We start from the raw sequence: 17,409 nt of genomic DNA, 5'->3' as shown, positions 1-17,409 counted from the left end.
TTTTCTTGCGTGGCAGTTGATGCGATGCTCCTGCCGCATCTCACCGCAGCGCAAAAACTGATAAACATATGACCCTGCGGCAAAGTGCACCAACAGGGTCATCTGCATAGCGCCGTCCCCGTATAGTGACAAATTCCATGCTTGGGAGCAAGTACATCACTGGTATTGCCATCGGTCCACACTTGCGCGCAGCACTGCGCTCTGCTGTTCACACATAGTGTGTAGCCCATGAACTTCCATTACCCCAAGAACCGTACGTTAAGGGCAGTTCTTTCTGTAATGCGCTGTTGCCCTTGCGTCAACTTAGATACTTCAGGCGCTCTGCAAGGGACCGCAATAAGTGTGACAGTCTCCATAGACTTTCATTGCTTTTGTGGCCCCTAGTGGTAAAATAGGGCAACAGAAGCTCTGTATAGTGCAAGCAATATCTATAAGTGGTATTAGTAAATGGCCACTACTAAGTTAAGATAGCAATAGTCCATTAACTAAAATGAATAAGGGTTTGTAGGCCTAAATTTAGTTTAAGTATAAAATGTAACTTTTATTGTAGAAAACAACTTGTCAGACAAACACACCACAATGTAAACACATAAATACATGATACAATATTATTAGGTGATGTGAAGCCTAACACACTTTTGTAGGACTCTATAATGGCTGCTTCTTCAGAGGCAGAGAATTGCAGTTAAACATTTGTGATGATATGGATTAAAAGCCGTATCAAATGTCCTGTATCATATCCACATAGATATGCCCAAGGTATCCTTCCAATACATATTTGTCCAACTGGGTCGGTTGTCATAACCAGCATGCCTCTGTACATATATTTGCAATGGATATCTCCCAGCGCTGAAATACAGTACCTAATGTTCAATTCAGGAAAACATTAAACATTCTGTGTGTCTAATACACAAGCCAGGTTCTACATCCAGCGCACGTCAAAAGGAAGACTAATGTCAATGTCCTATACGTTGGACTACAATGTCCAACTTGTGTGCGTACAAAATTACCACACCACACTGTGATGGCCACTTTGTATTCAAATCGTGCAGTCACTAGCATAAACCAATCCACTCGGCAGTGTATCAATAGAACCAAGCATCTCAGCCGCAATGTGCAATTATACCCAGCAGTCTTACCACCCTTCTGCATGCAACGCTAGATCGATAAATTCTGGCGCTGGATGGAAGTCCAGAGTTGTCCTTGTCCTCAGCTAGGTCACCCGACGGGATCCCCTAACGAAGGCTGAGGCCAATATCCGTTGCAACAAATCCTTTTCCCTGAGTCTAGGGACGGACTCAGTTTTCCCAGCTGCTGCGTCCAACACTGCGCTGCTTCAATCCATTGTGTATATTCTGTACAACTGGTTCGAATTACCTGTCCAGAGGATGTATAAAGTGTTTGCGGTAAAACCCCGTTCGTGGAGTCAAGCATGGCGTTGGACAGAAAAAGGCTGCATAACCATGTTGATAGACGCCTACAAACCTTTATTCTTTTTGATTAATAGACTATTGCTGTTTATTAAATAATAGTCCTAAAGCAGAAACTGGCAATCTGGTGGAAAAATGACGAGCCACTTTATAAATCTGATGATCTCAAAATTTAATTAAATGAATGACACTTTTTGGGTTAACAGCCTGTTCACCATTTTATAAATAGGCCCTTAAGACCACCCCCAAGCTGAAAATTCCTCTGTATGTAAGGCCCGGTTTACATGGATGTTTGGAGGGTGGTAAAAGACAGCTGCAGTGCTTGTTGTTTAAAGAAAAAATTAGGAGGTATACTACGAAACATTTTTAAATTATAAGCTTGTAAATTGTGATGGACGCAAAATGAAAAAAAATGTATCTTTATTTCCAAATAAAATATTGGCGCCATACATTGTGATAGGGACAACATTTAAATGGTTTCATAACCGAGACAAACGGGCAAATAAAATACATAGGTTTTAATTATGGTAGCGTGGATTTTTTTAAAGCTATAATGGACGAAAACTGAGAAATAATGAATTTTTCTTATTAATCCTGTTAAAATGCATTTATAACAAAATAAGTCTTAGCAAAATGTACCACCCAAAGAAAGCCTAATTAGTGGCGGAAAAAACAAGATATAGATCAATAAACTGTGTTAAGAAGTGATAAAGTTATTAGCGAATAAATGGGAGGTGAAAATTGCTCTGATGCACAAGGTGAAAAATCCCTGCGGGCTGAAATGGTTAAAGCGAACCTGAAGCAAAATAAACTTATGACATAATGAATTGTACATGTACTACAGATAAGAAATAGAACATTAGTACCAAAGAAAAGAGTCTCATATGGTTTTCCAGTGCAGGAGGAGTTAAAAAGCTTCAGTTGTTATCTATGCAAAAGAGCTGCTCTGAGCTATTCAACCCACTGGGTAGAATCAGTCCTGTTTTCTGAAGCACTTAAACAGCCAAGAAACAGTGAGAGACACCTTGAGATGAGGTCTTACTGCAGGAAAGTTCAAACTGTCATTCATTCTGCTTTGTGTCATAGCTTAAAATACATAGTGCGGTCTTAAAACTGCAACTAACGGTATGATGCAATGTTTATATATATATATATATATATATATATATATTGAAAACCATTTTCTTTGCTACTAATATTCTACTACTTATCCATACTACACATACAATTCATTATATCATAATTTTTTTTATCACTTCAGCTTTGCTTTCAATTCCATGCTTTAAAGGGACTCCGAGCAGTGCAGAAACTATGGAAAGATGTATATCATTTTAAAGCTCTCTTTCTCCTCTTTCCAATGATATATAAACCGCCGCCCTACGCCTTTTAGTTTTCGCTATTTTCGCGATTGAAATTGCCACGGCTGTGATTTCAATTCGTGAAAATAAAGAAAACTAAAAGGCGTAGGGCGACGATTTAGGTGTCGCCAGAAAGAGGAGAAAGAGAGCTTTAAAATGATATCCATCTTTCTATAGTTACATTGTATGACTTTTTCCTAAAGTCAGCAGCTCCATTCTGCTGAATGGAGCTGCTGACACTGGGGAAAGTGCCGTCCCGTGTAATACAATGTAACTATGGAAATATGGATATCATTTTAAAGCTCTTTTTCTCCTCTTTCTGGCGACACCTAAATCGTCGCCCTACGCCTTTTAGTTTTCTTTATTTTCGCGATTGAAATCGCTGCCACTGCAATTTCAATCGCGAAAATAGCGAAAACAAAAAGGCGTAGGGCACGGTTTATATATCATTGGAAAGAGGAGAAAGAGAGCTTTAAAATGAAATGCATCATTCCATAGTTTCTGCACTGCTCGTAGTCCCTTTAAATTGTACTGAACATATTGCACAGACACACTTCTACATTTAATTGTATGAATAGTATTCGTTTAACCACTTCACCCCAAATGGGTTTTTACCCTAACGGACAAGATCGATTTTCACCTTTCAGTGCTCATCCCTTTCCCAATTTCATCCACTATAGTTTTAATATAAACACTGATACTGTACATAAAACCCACACATTTTATCTGCCTATTTGTCCTGGTTATTACAAGATTTGAATTATGTTCCTAATACAAAGTATGGTGACAATATATTATTTGGAAATAAAGGTGTATTTTTCTATGGTGTTTTTTTTCACTATTTTCACATGCACACACGCGGGAATGTACGTGTACACGCGGGGGCGCACTCTGTGCACGCACGCAGCAGCAGCACTGTTTGACTTATAAAAACGTCCTGGAGCCATTAAGAGGCTGTAGCAGGACGTTTTTATAAGTCAGCTTGTCATTAAGTGGTTAATATGATTGTGTCGGCTATTAGTCTCTAATATGTTATTATTTGTTTTCAGTATTACTGCCAATTCTGATGCAGAAGCTGGAGTCTTTTCCCTTTATGAAAGTAAGTAGTTAAAACCGCAAACGTGTTTACATCACTTGGTACAGTAATAAGCTTTTATACGGTACTTCATTAGTAACTTGTGAAAGCATGTGAGAGAAATTACTGGACTCCTGAAGGAAAACAAGTACAGGTCTGTTGTCCCTCACCATCATCTGACAAGCTGCGATCTGTATCACTACATTAGCATTATCTTGACTAGTTCTACTTATGCTTCCTTTATTGCATAATTGAGATCTGCTGATTACAAAAACTAGAGCAAAACATGAACTGATACCATGGCAGACAGATTCCATCACCTTCGTATTCGGCGGGATAAATATGGCAGCCAGCTTTTGGCAGTAGCTTAGTTTTGGCTTACTATTTACTTTGGTGGATCCTGACAGAAGATGTCAGGATCCATTGATCAAGCCATAAAGTAGCAAAGCAGGTGGTGTGTTCACCAGCTGCCTTTCGTAGGAGTTGGGTGCCATAATAGTAGAAATGCTATAGTCCGCGTCCCGCGCACAGGTAATTCAGGGTTCTCTTCCCTCCAAGTTGCTACGACTTAGAGGGGGCATAGTAGCAGTGGCTGGAAAGTGTACTGGTTAAGGGCTCTGCCTCTGACACAGGGGACCTGAGTTTGAATCTCAGCTCTTCCTGCTTGTTCAGTAAGCTTGCACCTATTCGGTAGGAGACCTTGGGCAAGACTCCCTAACACTGCTACTGCCTATAGACCGTGTCCTAGTGGCTGCAGCTGTGGCACTTTGAGTCCACCAGGAGGAAAGCGCCATATAACACCTCTGGCAATTTGAGCTTGGCTCACCCTGTGCCAACTCACCAGAGGTGTACATATACGTTTGCTAAAGTAGAACTAAGCACATTATCATCTGCATCCTTAAATACCTATGAATTCCATTCTAAAGATTAATTTTAGGCACACCTCACCTACTGCAGTGGTGGTGCAGACCTATTATACTACCACAGACCTACAGGTGTCCACATAGTAATAGGTATGCACTACCTTTGCAGCCCCCATGACATTAAGCCAAGGCACTGGTATAGCTTTGCAGATTCTTTTGGAGAGTACAGCACAGGTGGGCATGTTGCTTGGCAGCAGTCCTTATGGAGAAGTTATTAATGATTGAGCGGGTCATGAGGAGTCGGGGATCAGAGTCAGGAAAGAGCGAGCAGCAGAGCAGATGCCACACACAAGATGGCATCATTCAGCCATAAGGAGGACACTCGTGTTTGCAAAAGAGGGAAGGTAAACAGGCTGCACTGTACGAAAAATAGTACTTTATCACACTAGTAAACAACATCACATCTAAAGGCTACGTAGTTTTTCAGCCGACTTTTCTGATGACCAGCAAATATTTTTTTTAGCAAGTGATTGTTTTCGTGATTTTGGGAGGAGTACAGGCACGCGATTACTCGAATGACACTTGGTGATGTGCAGCGATAATCTTTAACCACTTCACCACTGAGGGGGTTTACCCCCTGACCACCAGAGCAATTTTCACCTTTCAGCGCTCCTTCCATTCATTCGTCTATAACTTTATCATTACTTATCACAATTAAACAATCTATATCTTGTTTTTTCCACCACTAATTAGGCTTTCTTTAGGTGGGACATTATGCCAAGAATTATTTTATTCTAAATGTGTTTTAATGGGAAAATAGGAAAAATGTGGGAAAAAAATTATTTTTCAGTTTTCGGCCATTATAGTTTTTAAATAATGCATGCTACTGTAATTAAAACCCATGAAATGTATTTGCCCTTTTGTCCCGGTTATAAAACCGTTTAAATTATGTCCCTATCACAATGTTTGGCGCCAATATTTCATTTGGAAATAAAGGTGCATTTTTTTCAGTTTTGCGTCCATCCCTAATTACAAGCCCATAGTTTATAAAGTAATAGTGTTGTACCCTCCTGACATAAATATTTAAAAAGTTCAGTCCCTAAGGTAACTATTTATGTACTTTTTTTATTGTACATTTTTTAGTTTTTTTTTTAATTACAAAAAAAAAAAAAATTTGGGAGTGTGGGAGGTAATTAGTTAATTTTTTGTGTAAAAGTAATTTATTTGTATGTGAAAAATGTGTAGGGTGTAGTTTTACTATTTGGCCACAAGATGGCCACAGTAACTTTTTGTTTTAATGCGACCTCCAAGCGTCCTTCCGGAAGCTTGGAGGAAGTACTTGGAGGCTGGGTAAGTGTTTACTTTTCACAATGATCGCGCTGCTCATCGGAGAGCAGCGGATCATTGCGGGGCTTAGATCAACGAACGGGAATGGATTTTCCCGTTCATTGATCTCCGGGCGGCGGCGTGTTTACTAGCGGCGGGCGGCGTGTTTACGAGCGGGAGCGCGGACAGCGGCGGGAACGCGGAAAGTACGGATTTCTCCGTCCCTGGGGGTTAAAGGATGGAAAAAGGGACGGAGAAATTCGTACGGGGGTAAAGTGGTTAAGATCTCAGACTCCGCGCAATGTACCGCGATCGCTTGACTTCCCACGAGTGAGTATTCAGCTTAAAGGTGTCCATTAATAATCCAATTTCACAGATGGATGACCGCCTGATCCAATAATCGCGTTCCATTGGAAAAGATTGTTTGGCCCGATCAACAGAGAGGGGAAAATTAAGAGTTTGTCCCATCTTCAACGTAATTATGGATAGAATGATTTTTTCTTTTTTGATCCATACCATTAATAGTTCCCAATCCAATCTTTTGTTGTGTTAATGGGCAGCTTAAAGGCCAACTGTAGTGAGAGGTATATGGAGGCTGCCATATTTATTTCCTTTTAAAGCGGAATATAACCCTGCATTTCAACTTTGCTCTAAAACATTATTTACAGTATATTATATGCAACCAGCATTTTTTTTTTTACTAGACCAGCATTGGAAGGGTTACACAGGGCTTTAAAGTCCCTAGAGATTTCTGCAACCGAATCCGAACTTGAGTTAGATACTTTTTGTTTACAAATATGTGTTTATTATGACTCATCTCTCTCACTGAGAAGGAACTTGGAGGACAGCCAAAGAGATGTATCTATTGATAAACAGTTACACACTAACTAAATAGAATGTAAACATCTGAATGTCTGCACGGAACTTAAAACCTCTGTGTTTAACCCTTCCAATGCTGGTCTAGTAAAAAAAAAATGCTTTTTGCATATAATATGCTGTAAATAATGTTTTAGAGCAAAGTTGAAATGCAGGGTTATATTCCGCTTTAAGCAATAACAGTTGCATGGAAGCTCTGCTGATCTGTTTGGTTGCAGTAGTGTCTGAATCACACCAGAAACATGCATACAGCTAATATGGTCAGATCTGACAATAATGTCAGAAACATCTGATCTGCTGCATGCTTGTTTAGGGGCTATGGGTTTAATCCAAGACATTATACTTACTAGAAGTGAGGATTCAAAATCGTGTAAGAGGCTGCTTGCGTCACCTCTTATTTCCCAGAATCTGGCCAGGACCTTGGAGCGCTGAAGAGAAACTCTGGCATCTATAGTAGGAGATGTGGAGGACGCTCGTCCTCCGCATCTCCTGTCCTCATCCTCTGTAACTGTGTCTTATACAGTGGTGTGAAAAACTATTTGCCCCCTTCCTTATTTCTTATTCTTTTGCATGTTTGTCACACTTAAATGTTTCTGCTCATCAAAAACCGTTAACTATTAGTCAAAGAAAATATAATTGAACACAAAATGCAGTTTTAAATGATGGTTTTTATTATTTAGTGAGAAAAAAAAACTCCAAATCTACATGGCCCTGTGTGAAAAAGTGATTGCCCCCCTTGTTAAAAAATAACTTAACTGTGGTTTATCACACCTGAGTTCAATTTCTGTAGTCACCCCCAGGCCTGATTACTGCCACACCTGTTTCAATCAAGAAATCACTTAAATAGGAGCTATCTGACACAGCGAAGTAGACCAAAAGCACCTCAAAAGCTAGACATCATGCCAAGATCCAAAGAAATTTAGGAACAAATGAAAACAAAAGTAATGTAATTGAGATCTATCAGTCTGGTAAAGGTTATAAAGCCATTTCTAAAGCTTTGGGACTCCAGCGAACCACAGTGAGAGCCATTATCCACAAATGGCAAAAACATGGAACAGTGATGAACCTTCCCAGGAGTGGCCGGCCGACCAAAATTACCCCAAGAGCGCAGAGAAAACTCATTCGAGAAGCCACAAAAGACCCAAGGACAACATCTAAAGAACTGCAGGCCTCACTTGCCTCAATTAAGGTCCGTGTTCATGACTCCACCATAAGAAAGAGACTGGGCAAAAACGGCCTGCATGGCAGATATCCAAGGCGCAAACCACTTTTAAGCAAAAAGAACATTAAGGCTCGTCTCAATTTTGCTAAAAAACATCTCAATGATTGCCAAGACTTTTGGGAAAATACCTTGTGGACCGACAAGACAAAAGTTGAACTTTTTGGAAGGTGCGTGTCCTGTTACATCTGGCGTAGAAGTAACACAGCATTTCAGCAAAAGAACATCATACCAACAGTAAAATATGGTGGTGGTAGTGTGATGGTCTGGGGTTGTTTTGCTGCTTCAGGACCTGAAAGGCTTGCTGTGATAGATGGAACCATGAATTCTACTGTCTACCAAAAAATCCTGAAGGAGAATGTCCGGCCATCTGTTCGTCAACTCAAGCTGAAGCGATCTTGGGTGCTGCAGCAGGACAATGACCCAAAACACACCAGCAAATCCACCTCTGAATGGCTGAAGAAAAACAAAATGAAGACTTTGGAGTGGCCTAGTCAAAGTCCTGACCTGAATTCTATTGAGATGTTGTGGCATGACCTTAAAAAGGTGGTTCATGCTAGAAAACCCCCAAATAAAGCTGAATTATAACAATTCTGCAAAGACGAGTGGGCCAAAATTCCTCCAGAGCGCTGTAAAAGACTTGTTGCACGTTATCGCAAACGCTTGATTGCATTTATTGCTGCTAACGGTTGCCCAACCAGTTATTAGGTTCAGGGGGCAATTTCTTTTTCACACAGGGCCATGTAGGTTTTGAGTTTTTTTTCTCACTAAATAATAAAAACCATCATTTAAAACTGCATTTTGAGTTCAATTATGTTATCTTTGACTAATAGTTAACGGGTTTTGATGAGCAGAAACATTTAAGTGTGACAAACATGCAAAAGAATAAGAAATCAGGAAGGGGGCAAATAGTTTTTCACAACACTGTATATCACAATCCAACATTATTTCAGGCTTTCATACAGGACTACCATGTTTCATAGGAATATGTGTTTATATTATACTTAAAGGGGCACTATGGCGAAAAATTTTAAAATGTAAAATATGTGCAAACATAGACATAAAAGAAGTACGTTTTTTTTCCAGAGTAAAATAAGCCATAAATTACTTCTCTCTTTGCACGGCAAAGTTAGTGTCACCTTTTCTCCAAGTGCAACATTATTGCCACTTTATGATGTATAGCAATGTTCATGTTTATGTTGTCTTCTATTTCTGCAGAGAATTCATTTCCTTCATGCTCCATTACAAGTTGGATTAGCGGGTGGTTTGTGAGTACACATTTTCACTTCTTTGCAGCTAAACACCCAGCATCAAAGGACCATTCCTTATCACACCTACTGCAGTGTGATACTGGAACACAATGAACTTCTTTCTAGCAGTGTCAAATGTTCCCTAATATAGGACAACATGGGCGTGGCTCACACTCCTCACCACACAGTGAGGCCTAGGGCTCAGTCAGGACTTGGATCCTGGCCAATATCATTCATAAATACTGAGGATGTTTTTTCATTTCTTAAAACACATGGACCTGCAGGAAGCTAACAACATATCATCAGTATTATTTCTGTAATCTTTTTTTAGTGTATTGATATTGCTGAAGTGATATAGAAAGCTCCAATTTTATCCTTTCGGTAGCTCATTGAAACAGGTTTTCTTTAGCGTTATCAGTTTTGGCTTTCTTTATGGGGCCTCTTGCACACTTGCCGACTATGTCGCAACATGGTAGGCTTCCCCCCCCACAAGGACCAAGCAAGTCTATAGAGACTTGCACAGTTCGGGCGACACAGTGCACCAGAAGTCTCAAAATTGCTGCAATCCTGACGCAAAGTCTGCAGTGTGTTAGCGCGTGTCCAGTGCCTACCGCACGGATTATGCAGTAATGCAAGTCAATGAGCGACGCAGTAAGTGTGCACGACTGGAGAATGCCATTGATGTACTTCCTGCCCAGCAGGAAGTATGCCACTAGCCAGGGGCAGACCTATGAATATGACCTTGTTGCTGCACTGTGGTGCATGGTCATATGAAGCCCCTTGTAACAGTAATGTCCCACGCCGTCCTCCTCCGATCCACCGTTCTCCGTCGCCGGTCTAGCGCGGCATGTTTCCGGCTGCACGGCTGTGGCCGTGCGCCTGCTAGCTCCCGCTCGCGTCATCGGAAGCGTACTACGCAGGCGCAGTACAAGAAACCTTTGCACTGCGCCCGCGCAGTAAGCTTCCGATGATTCGAACGGGTGCACGCATTACTCGTCTGTGTTAACGAATAACTGAGGCGGGGAACGGCAGATCGAAGGAGGATGGTGGGGGACATTACTGCTACAGAGGGCTGATAGAAGCCCCAGGAAAGTGTCTGTCTTTACCCTCAGCACACCCCCACAGAACCCCTTTAAAGAGAACTCGAGGTGGTATTTTGGGGGGGCAGATGGTACAGAGAGGCATGTTGTCTGCCTCATGATATGCCTCTGTGTTCCCACACTGCCGCTTTCTGCCCCCCCCCCCCACCGCTGCGCTATAGCCCCCCGAGATTAGCGACCATATTTGTCGCTATCTCTGAGGCAAGCATATGGGAGAAGGATTCCCTGTTTAAAACGCCCGCCTGGGGCGTTCCTGCAGGGTCTCCAGAGCTGCCACTGGGCAGCTCTCTCTCCCTGGCTGCTCCCCCTGCCACTCCCCCACCTCCCTGCACGTCGTGAATGAGAATGAATCTCTCATTCCAGCGCCGTGACCCAGAGGTCACGAAAGTGAAAGTGGACCCCCCAGTTCTGTCAGGTGATCTCTGGTTACTGAGAGATCTGAAGAAGGGCAAAATATACCTGGTCTTCCAGTATGCTGTGGGGGGAGAATTCCACATAGCTAATCAGCCTAGGCTAAGCATCACTGGTAGGGCAGGTTTAGGTACAATATACAGTATTATATAGATATAGGAAGTTTTTCTGATGCTGAAACCAGGAAAATTACCGCAAAGTACTGAACTTACGCCATTCTGCTGTATGTCGTCACAGTTCATTTCTGAACTGTCACGCATTTCTGAACCGCGGTCACGCATATATGATTTTAACCTTGAATTTGTAATATGCATATTGTACTAATTGATTGCACAGTACTGCATAATACGGCCCTTTATCAATACAGGATGATAATAATCTAGTTTTGAGTACTGACGTGCTGCTTGTTTGTTGCCGTGGCAACACCTGCAGGTTATGGCATGGGGTTAAGCTATAGACCGTCATTAGAAGATTCTCACCTAATCTATGCTGGTTTTTTTTTTTTTTTTTTTGTCAAATTAAGCAACACTGTAATGTAACAGATACTGCCTGTTTTCGCCTGCCATATTATAATTTAGGGAATATTGATCTTTCACATTACTTTATTATCTTTGTATACTGTGGTGTTTGTCATAAAAGGTTGCTCCTCTCCACATCCCTATCTTTATAGAAAATGACATGCTGTCCTGGTGGATTGTGTACGTCAGTATGGACTCAGACTGAAATATTGAAGTAGGACTGTGCTTTGCAAAGCTCACTACCATCCAATGTCTGTAGCAGCCTTTAGACATGTTGGACTCATCTGCTAGTCGGACATGGATTGAGCTTCATCCCAATCAGTAGCTGATTTTCCCATGAGAAATCTTTACCTTTTCTCGAATAGATTATCGGGGATGTCTGTATGGTTGATACTGTGGTGAAGCCCCTCCCACAGTGTGATGTCACACAAACTGCCATGCAACCAGTATCTCCCTCTGTGCATATGTATATCATCTAAAGATGATTATGGTATGTGTTGGCTGATTCTGGATCAAACAATATGAACACATTACATGGCAACTATAAATCATTTCTTGATCTCTCTCTTTTATTTTTTGACTTCTTAATTTGCAATGTATTGATTGATTTTTTTTTTTTCATCTTTTCGCTTTTCCTCTTCAAAGCACTAATATCGCAAAAAAAAAAAAATCTGACAGAACCGACAGGTTTTGGGCCATTCCATCTCCTCATGGGGGAATCTCTGAGCTTTCTTTGTTTTCAACAGCATTTCCTGAACAACAGTTGCCAGTTAAACTGCTGTTCAGGGAATGCTGTTCAAAACAAAGAAAACCCTGAGATTCCCCCATGAGGAGATGGACAACTGTCAGTTCTGTCAGATTTTAAGTTCCTACTTTTTTGTGATAGTGGTCCTTTAAGAAGAAGGAGCCAGTCAGGCTTCTGGACATCATTCAGGCCTGATGCATCTGCTTAGGGTCCTTATACACTGTATCAGTTGGCTGTCAGTTGTAACTGAAAGGACAACTGATGTGTAGTCCAATGTCCATGTTTCCCTATGGCCTCTTACACATTGTGGGCTTGATTCACTAAGACAAATAGCATGCAAACATCAACCTGGCTCAAATACCCATAACCACAATTGTCTACAAATAGCTTCTGGGATCTGTTTAAGCACAAACTACAACATCTTCACTGTTAAGGAGTATCACCAAACATTAGTTTTCTTATACAAAAATACCTTTTATTATAACATCTTTAAGATGGTTTCATAAAAATCCCCATGCTTTGATTGGCCCAATAGGCTGCTTGTCACTTGACAGGAAACTTGACAGGCAGCCTATTGGGCCAATCAAATGTCCTTTAAAGTGACTGGACCCGCAGGAGCTCAGGGCAGGACGAGTGGAGCTCTCGTCATTGGCAATTAGCAGTCATACGTTCGTATCGCTCGCTGTGCTACTCTGATGAGGTGTGTTAACTCTGATAAGGCATATTAACTCTGATAAGGCATGCTATGTGTCTTAATGAATCATGCCCTATATATGCTGAAAAATGAAAGCTTTATTTACAATGCATTGCAATGGAAGGTTAAAGGGACTCCGAGCAGTGCAGAAACTATGGAAAGATGCATATCATTTTAAAGCTCTCTTTCTCCTCTTTCCAATGATATATAAACCACCGCCCTACGCCTTTTCGTTTTCGCTATTTTCGCGATTGAGATTGCCGTGGCCGCGATTTCAATCGCGAAAATAGAGAAAACTAAAAGGCGTAAGGTGACGATTTAGGTGTCGCCAGAAATAGGAGAAAGAGAGCTTTAAAATGATATCCATCTTTCCATAGTTATATTGTATTACACAGGGCGACTTTTTCCTAAAGTCAGCAGCTCCATTCTGCTGCTGACACTGGGGAAAGTGTCGTCCTGTGTAATACAAGTAACTATGGAAAGATGGATATCATTTTAAAGCTCTCTTTCTGGCGACACCTAAATCGTCGCCGTACGCCTTTTAGTTTTCTCTATTTTCGCGATTGAAATCGCGGCCGCGGCAATTTCAATCGCGAAAATAGCGAAAACTAAAAGGCGTAGGGCGGCGGTTTATATATCATTGGAAAGAGGAGAAAGAGAGCTTTAAAATGATATGCATTTTTCCATAGTTTCTGCACTGCTCGGAGTCCCTTTAAAGTGCAATGCATCACAACGCATTAAAAGGCATTCAGTGTAAAAGTGCCCTTAGATTGCCTTTAAGGTGATCTGTTTCTGGATGATGATCACCTAGTCTGGCAGTTCTGATCTTGTGATGTTGTTAGTAGCTATATTATTACCCACTTTATAAGCCTGGGCCATTGTTATTTTTTACACAGTTCTTCCCACTGCAATAACTTGGTTGCTCTGCTGAGCCAATCATTCATGCGTATGACTGATGAAAGTTCCTGAGAATGCCCGGACGTTCCACCATTTGACCCCAAGAGGGGGTCCAAACTCAGTGGGGTGGGGGGTATATGCACACAATAGGGGTAAAGAGGCGCCCAGGTTTGAATAAAACTAGGTTGAAAACAATAAAAATGTAAAGGGTGAGGTGACTTGCCTCAATGATGACAGTCTCATAAGACAATGAGATTTATTATAGCACAGGCAAATTCTATTGTCTTATGAAACCGTCATCATTGAGATAAGGCACTTCACCTTTTACATTTTTATTGTTTTTAATCTAGTTTTATTCAAACCTTGGCGCCTCTTTACCCCTATTGTCTACTAATACAGTGTTTGCTCCAAAAGTACAGATGCATTTATATTTGTACACTTTGAACTGTTAAAGAGTGCTGTTTGTGCTATTTGTTCTGACACCATTCTGAATTCCTGTGCTCTCCCTGCAGCCTCCTCTTCATGGTTCCAGTGGCCTGTTCCTTGTTTCCACAGCGATGGTAAAAACATTTTTTTTTTGTGCTAATTCTTCAGATTTAAAGTGAACCCGAGGTGAGAGTGATATGGAAACTGCCATATTTGTTTCCTTTTAAACAATAACAGTTGCCTAGGAAGCCCTGCTGATCTATTTTGCTGTAGTAATGTCGGAATAATGCCTAATACACACAATGAGATTTTCTGCCAGATTTACTGCCAGATCGACTATTTCCAGCATTTCTGATCGATTTTCCTCAGAAGTGAGCAGAAAATCAATCGGAAATCAGTTCAGACTTGCTGGAAATAGTCGATCTGGCAGTATCTGCCAGAAAATCTCATTGTGTGTATTAGGCATAACACCAGAAACAAACATGCAATGCAGCTAATCTTGTCAGATCTGACAATAATGTCAGAAGCACCTGATCTGCTGCATGCTTGTTCAGGGTCTATGGCTGAAAGTATTATGGCCCATACTCACGGGCTACATTTGTGGCCTGTCGCTAGCACACAGGAGCGTGTGCGCGACAGGCCGGCGACAGCTCGTCGCCAGGTCCCTCCGCATACACACGACAGAGGGACCTGGCAACTGATACGAAGGAAGCTGTCGCTGATGTTCCTCCCCCGCCGGAAGCTCAGGGTATTCCCTGCTGGTTGCTGTCGCTAGTCCGCATACCCACGTGGACTAGCGACAGTTGCGGCGGAGTTGCGATGGCAACTGTCGCCAGGCAATTGACCGTGCCAATCGACCTGGCGACAGTAGCGACGAGCGACGGTTCGGGTGCGTGCCCGTGTTGCGCCCCATACTCACGGGCGACCTGTCGCCACAACACGCGCGCGCCGCGTGTTGCGGCGACAATTATACCCCGTGAGTATGGGCCATTAGAGGCAGAGGATCAGCAGGATAGACATGGAACTGGTATTGCTTTAATGGAAATAAATATGGCAGCCTTTATATAACCCTCACCTTGGGTTCACTTTAATTACATATTGAAACAGAAATACATCTTTCTGTGTCTCAGGTACAAATGTGACTGCTGATATGAGTGAAATAGTGTGTAAAGCTGTGTACTCACCACCTGACGGGTCCTGCGACGTCCCCTTGATGATGGTCGTGGGCAATGCCTCTTCCTGTTGGCGAGTGCGCACAACGTCACGAGATGCTACGCGCCGTTAGCGAACTAGACTTAAACGTTTGCGATACTTTGCGCATGAGTTGTTGAGGATCTTAGCGATCCGATCCGGTCGTTATTGCAATGTGACATTATGTGGTCGCCTGTCTGTACCCACGTCACGATATTGCGGAAACGACTGCTCAGTGCTCTAAAAATCGTTGGTCAGCGGGAAAATTGTTGGGAAAATCACAATATGGGTACTTAGCTTAAGTGATTAGGCCATTTACTGAGGCTGTATGCCCACTTGCGAGTGCAGACTCTCAAAATGCTTGAATCTTAAAACAGCGATTCTGGAGCGATTTAAAGGAAAGCAAGTTTGGACCATCACTTTCCTCTGAAAATGCTGCAGGTTCCACGTTTGCGATTTCGGCAAGTCGCAATTGCTCTGTGGTCTCCACTCCATTGACTTTAATTAGCCTGGCGGTTTTGGAATTGCCAGTGGCTAAAGCCCCATTCACACAGGGAATTGCAAAATGCTAGCAAAACCACTAGTGATTATCTGCGTGTTTTTTCACTGTACAGGAAAGTGATTTTGGAGTGTTTGCTTTTTGCACATTTTTTTTTTAACATTGAAATGCAATTGCTCTAAAATCGCTAAAAAATGCTGCATGCAGCGTTTCAGCTAATAGCTAAGTGTGAACACTGCCATACGCTTTACATTGCAGTAGCACTTTTTCAAAACACTAGCAATCACCAGTGATTAAAAGCGCTGTTGAAATAGCTAGTAAAATGCTTCAGTGTGAATGAGGCCTAAAAAAAACGCTCTAGTGGGCTTTAGCCCTTAGATGAGTCACCATAACTAATAGTTAACGGTTTTTGATGAGCAGAAACCTTTAAGTGTGACAAACATGCAAAAGAATAAGAAATCAGGAAGGGGGCAAATAGTTTTTCACATCACTGTATGCACTGATTAATCTCTGCATTGAAACAGATAACTAAACTCATTTTCCACAGAGCATTTCAGGATAATGAATGCAATAACGAGCATGTTACATAGCAATTATTCATGCTTTGAATAGTAAGGTGCACGTTATAACACACTTAGTATAGCAAGACAAGACACAGAATATTTATATCATGCTTTTCTCCTGGCAGACACTGCAGGCACTAGAGAGAGAGCTGCGGGCACTAGAGAGCACGCCAGAGCTGCAGGCACTAGAGAGCACTCTATAGGCAGTAGAAGTGTTAGGGAGCCTTTACCAAGGTCTACTACTGAATAGGTGCTGACTTGCTGAACAGGAAGAGCCGAGGTTTGAACCCTGGTCTCCTGTGTGAGAGACAGAGCCGTTAGGGCCCGTTCACACCTATAATCGCAAAACGCCGGCGATTACCGCTGGTGTTTTGCGGGAGTGATTTTCCCGCGACTAACGCGGAAAAATCACTGAACACTGCGGCGGTTTTGGAGCGATCGCAATTAGCGTGCAATCGCGAAACGCTAACCGCCGGCAAACTGCTGCATGTAACGCGTTTGCGGTTAACGCAAACACTGTCATTTGCTCCAATGTGTAGCGTTTTTTTAAAAACCGCTAGCGGTTTGCCATGAGCGGGAATCGCGCGAATTTGGTGTGAATGGGCCCTTATAACCACTACACTATTCAGTATGCATTGCGTTATGCCCACGTTGTAACATGAGTGTTATGCAATGCACATAGAGTGAATTTAACCTTAGCCTCACCTCTTAAGCCCAATCTACACGATACTATTCTTTGTGCGATTCGATTACGATTCTATTTACGATCCGATTAAATCAGACATGTCCGATCGGGATTCAATTCAATTCGATTTGCCATAGCAAAATAATGGCAAATCGAATTGAATCGAATCAAATCCCGATCGGACATGTTGGATTTAGTCGAATCGCTAATCGAATCGCACAAAGAATCGTATCGTGTAGATGGGGCTTAACATTATGCCTAAAGCCAATGTTAGATTAGGGGA

The 17,409-nt window shown here is 42.0% G+C and overlaps 1 protein-coding gene across 2 annotated transcripts in view; it reads left to right on the top strand.

Annotated features, from left to right (window-relative positions):
- The window catches only part of SFXN2 (sideroflexin 2), a 106,177-nt gene that overhangs the window by 83,934 nt on the left and 4,834 nt on the right, over positions 1–17,409 (top strand). For both annotated transcript variants that reach the window (XM_068257546.1, XM_068257545.1), the window contains exons 9-11: positions 3,838–3,887; positions 9,366–9,415; positions 14,275–14,322. In XM_068257546.1, the coding sequence (XP_068113647.1) occupies positions 3,838–3,887; positions 9,366–9,415; positions 14,275–14,322 (148 nt within the window). The remainder of the gene's footprint in view (positions 1–3,837; positions 3,888–9,365; positions 9,416–14,274; positions 14,323–17,409) is intronic.

This window comes from Hyperolius riggenbachi, chromosome 10 (assembly GCF_040937935.1).
Source record: "Hyperolius riggenbachi isolate aHypRig1 chromosome 10, aHypRig1.pri, whole genome shotgun sequence".
NCBI lineage: Eukaryota > Metazoa > Chordata > Amphibia > Anura > Hyperoliidae > Hyperolius > Hyperolius riggenbachi.
Note: the sequence above shows the minus strand (reverse complement) of the source record. Positions and strands in the feature narration are given on the sequence as shown.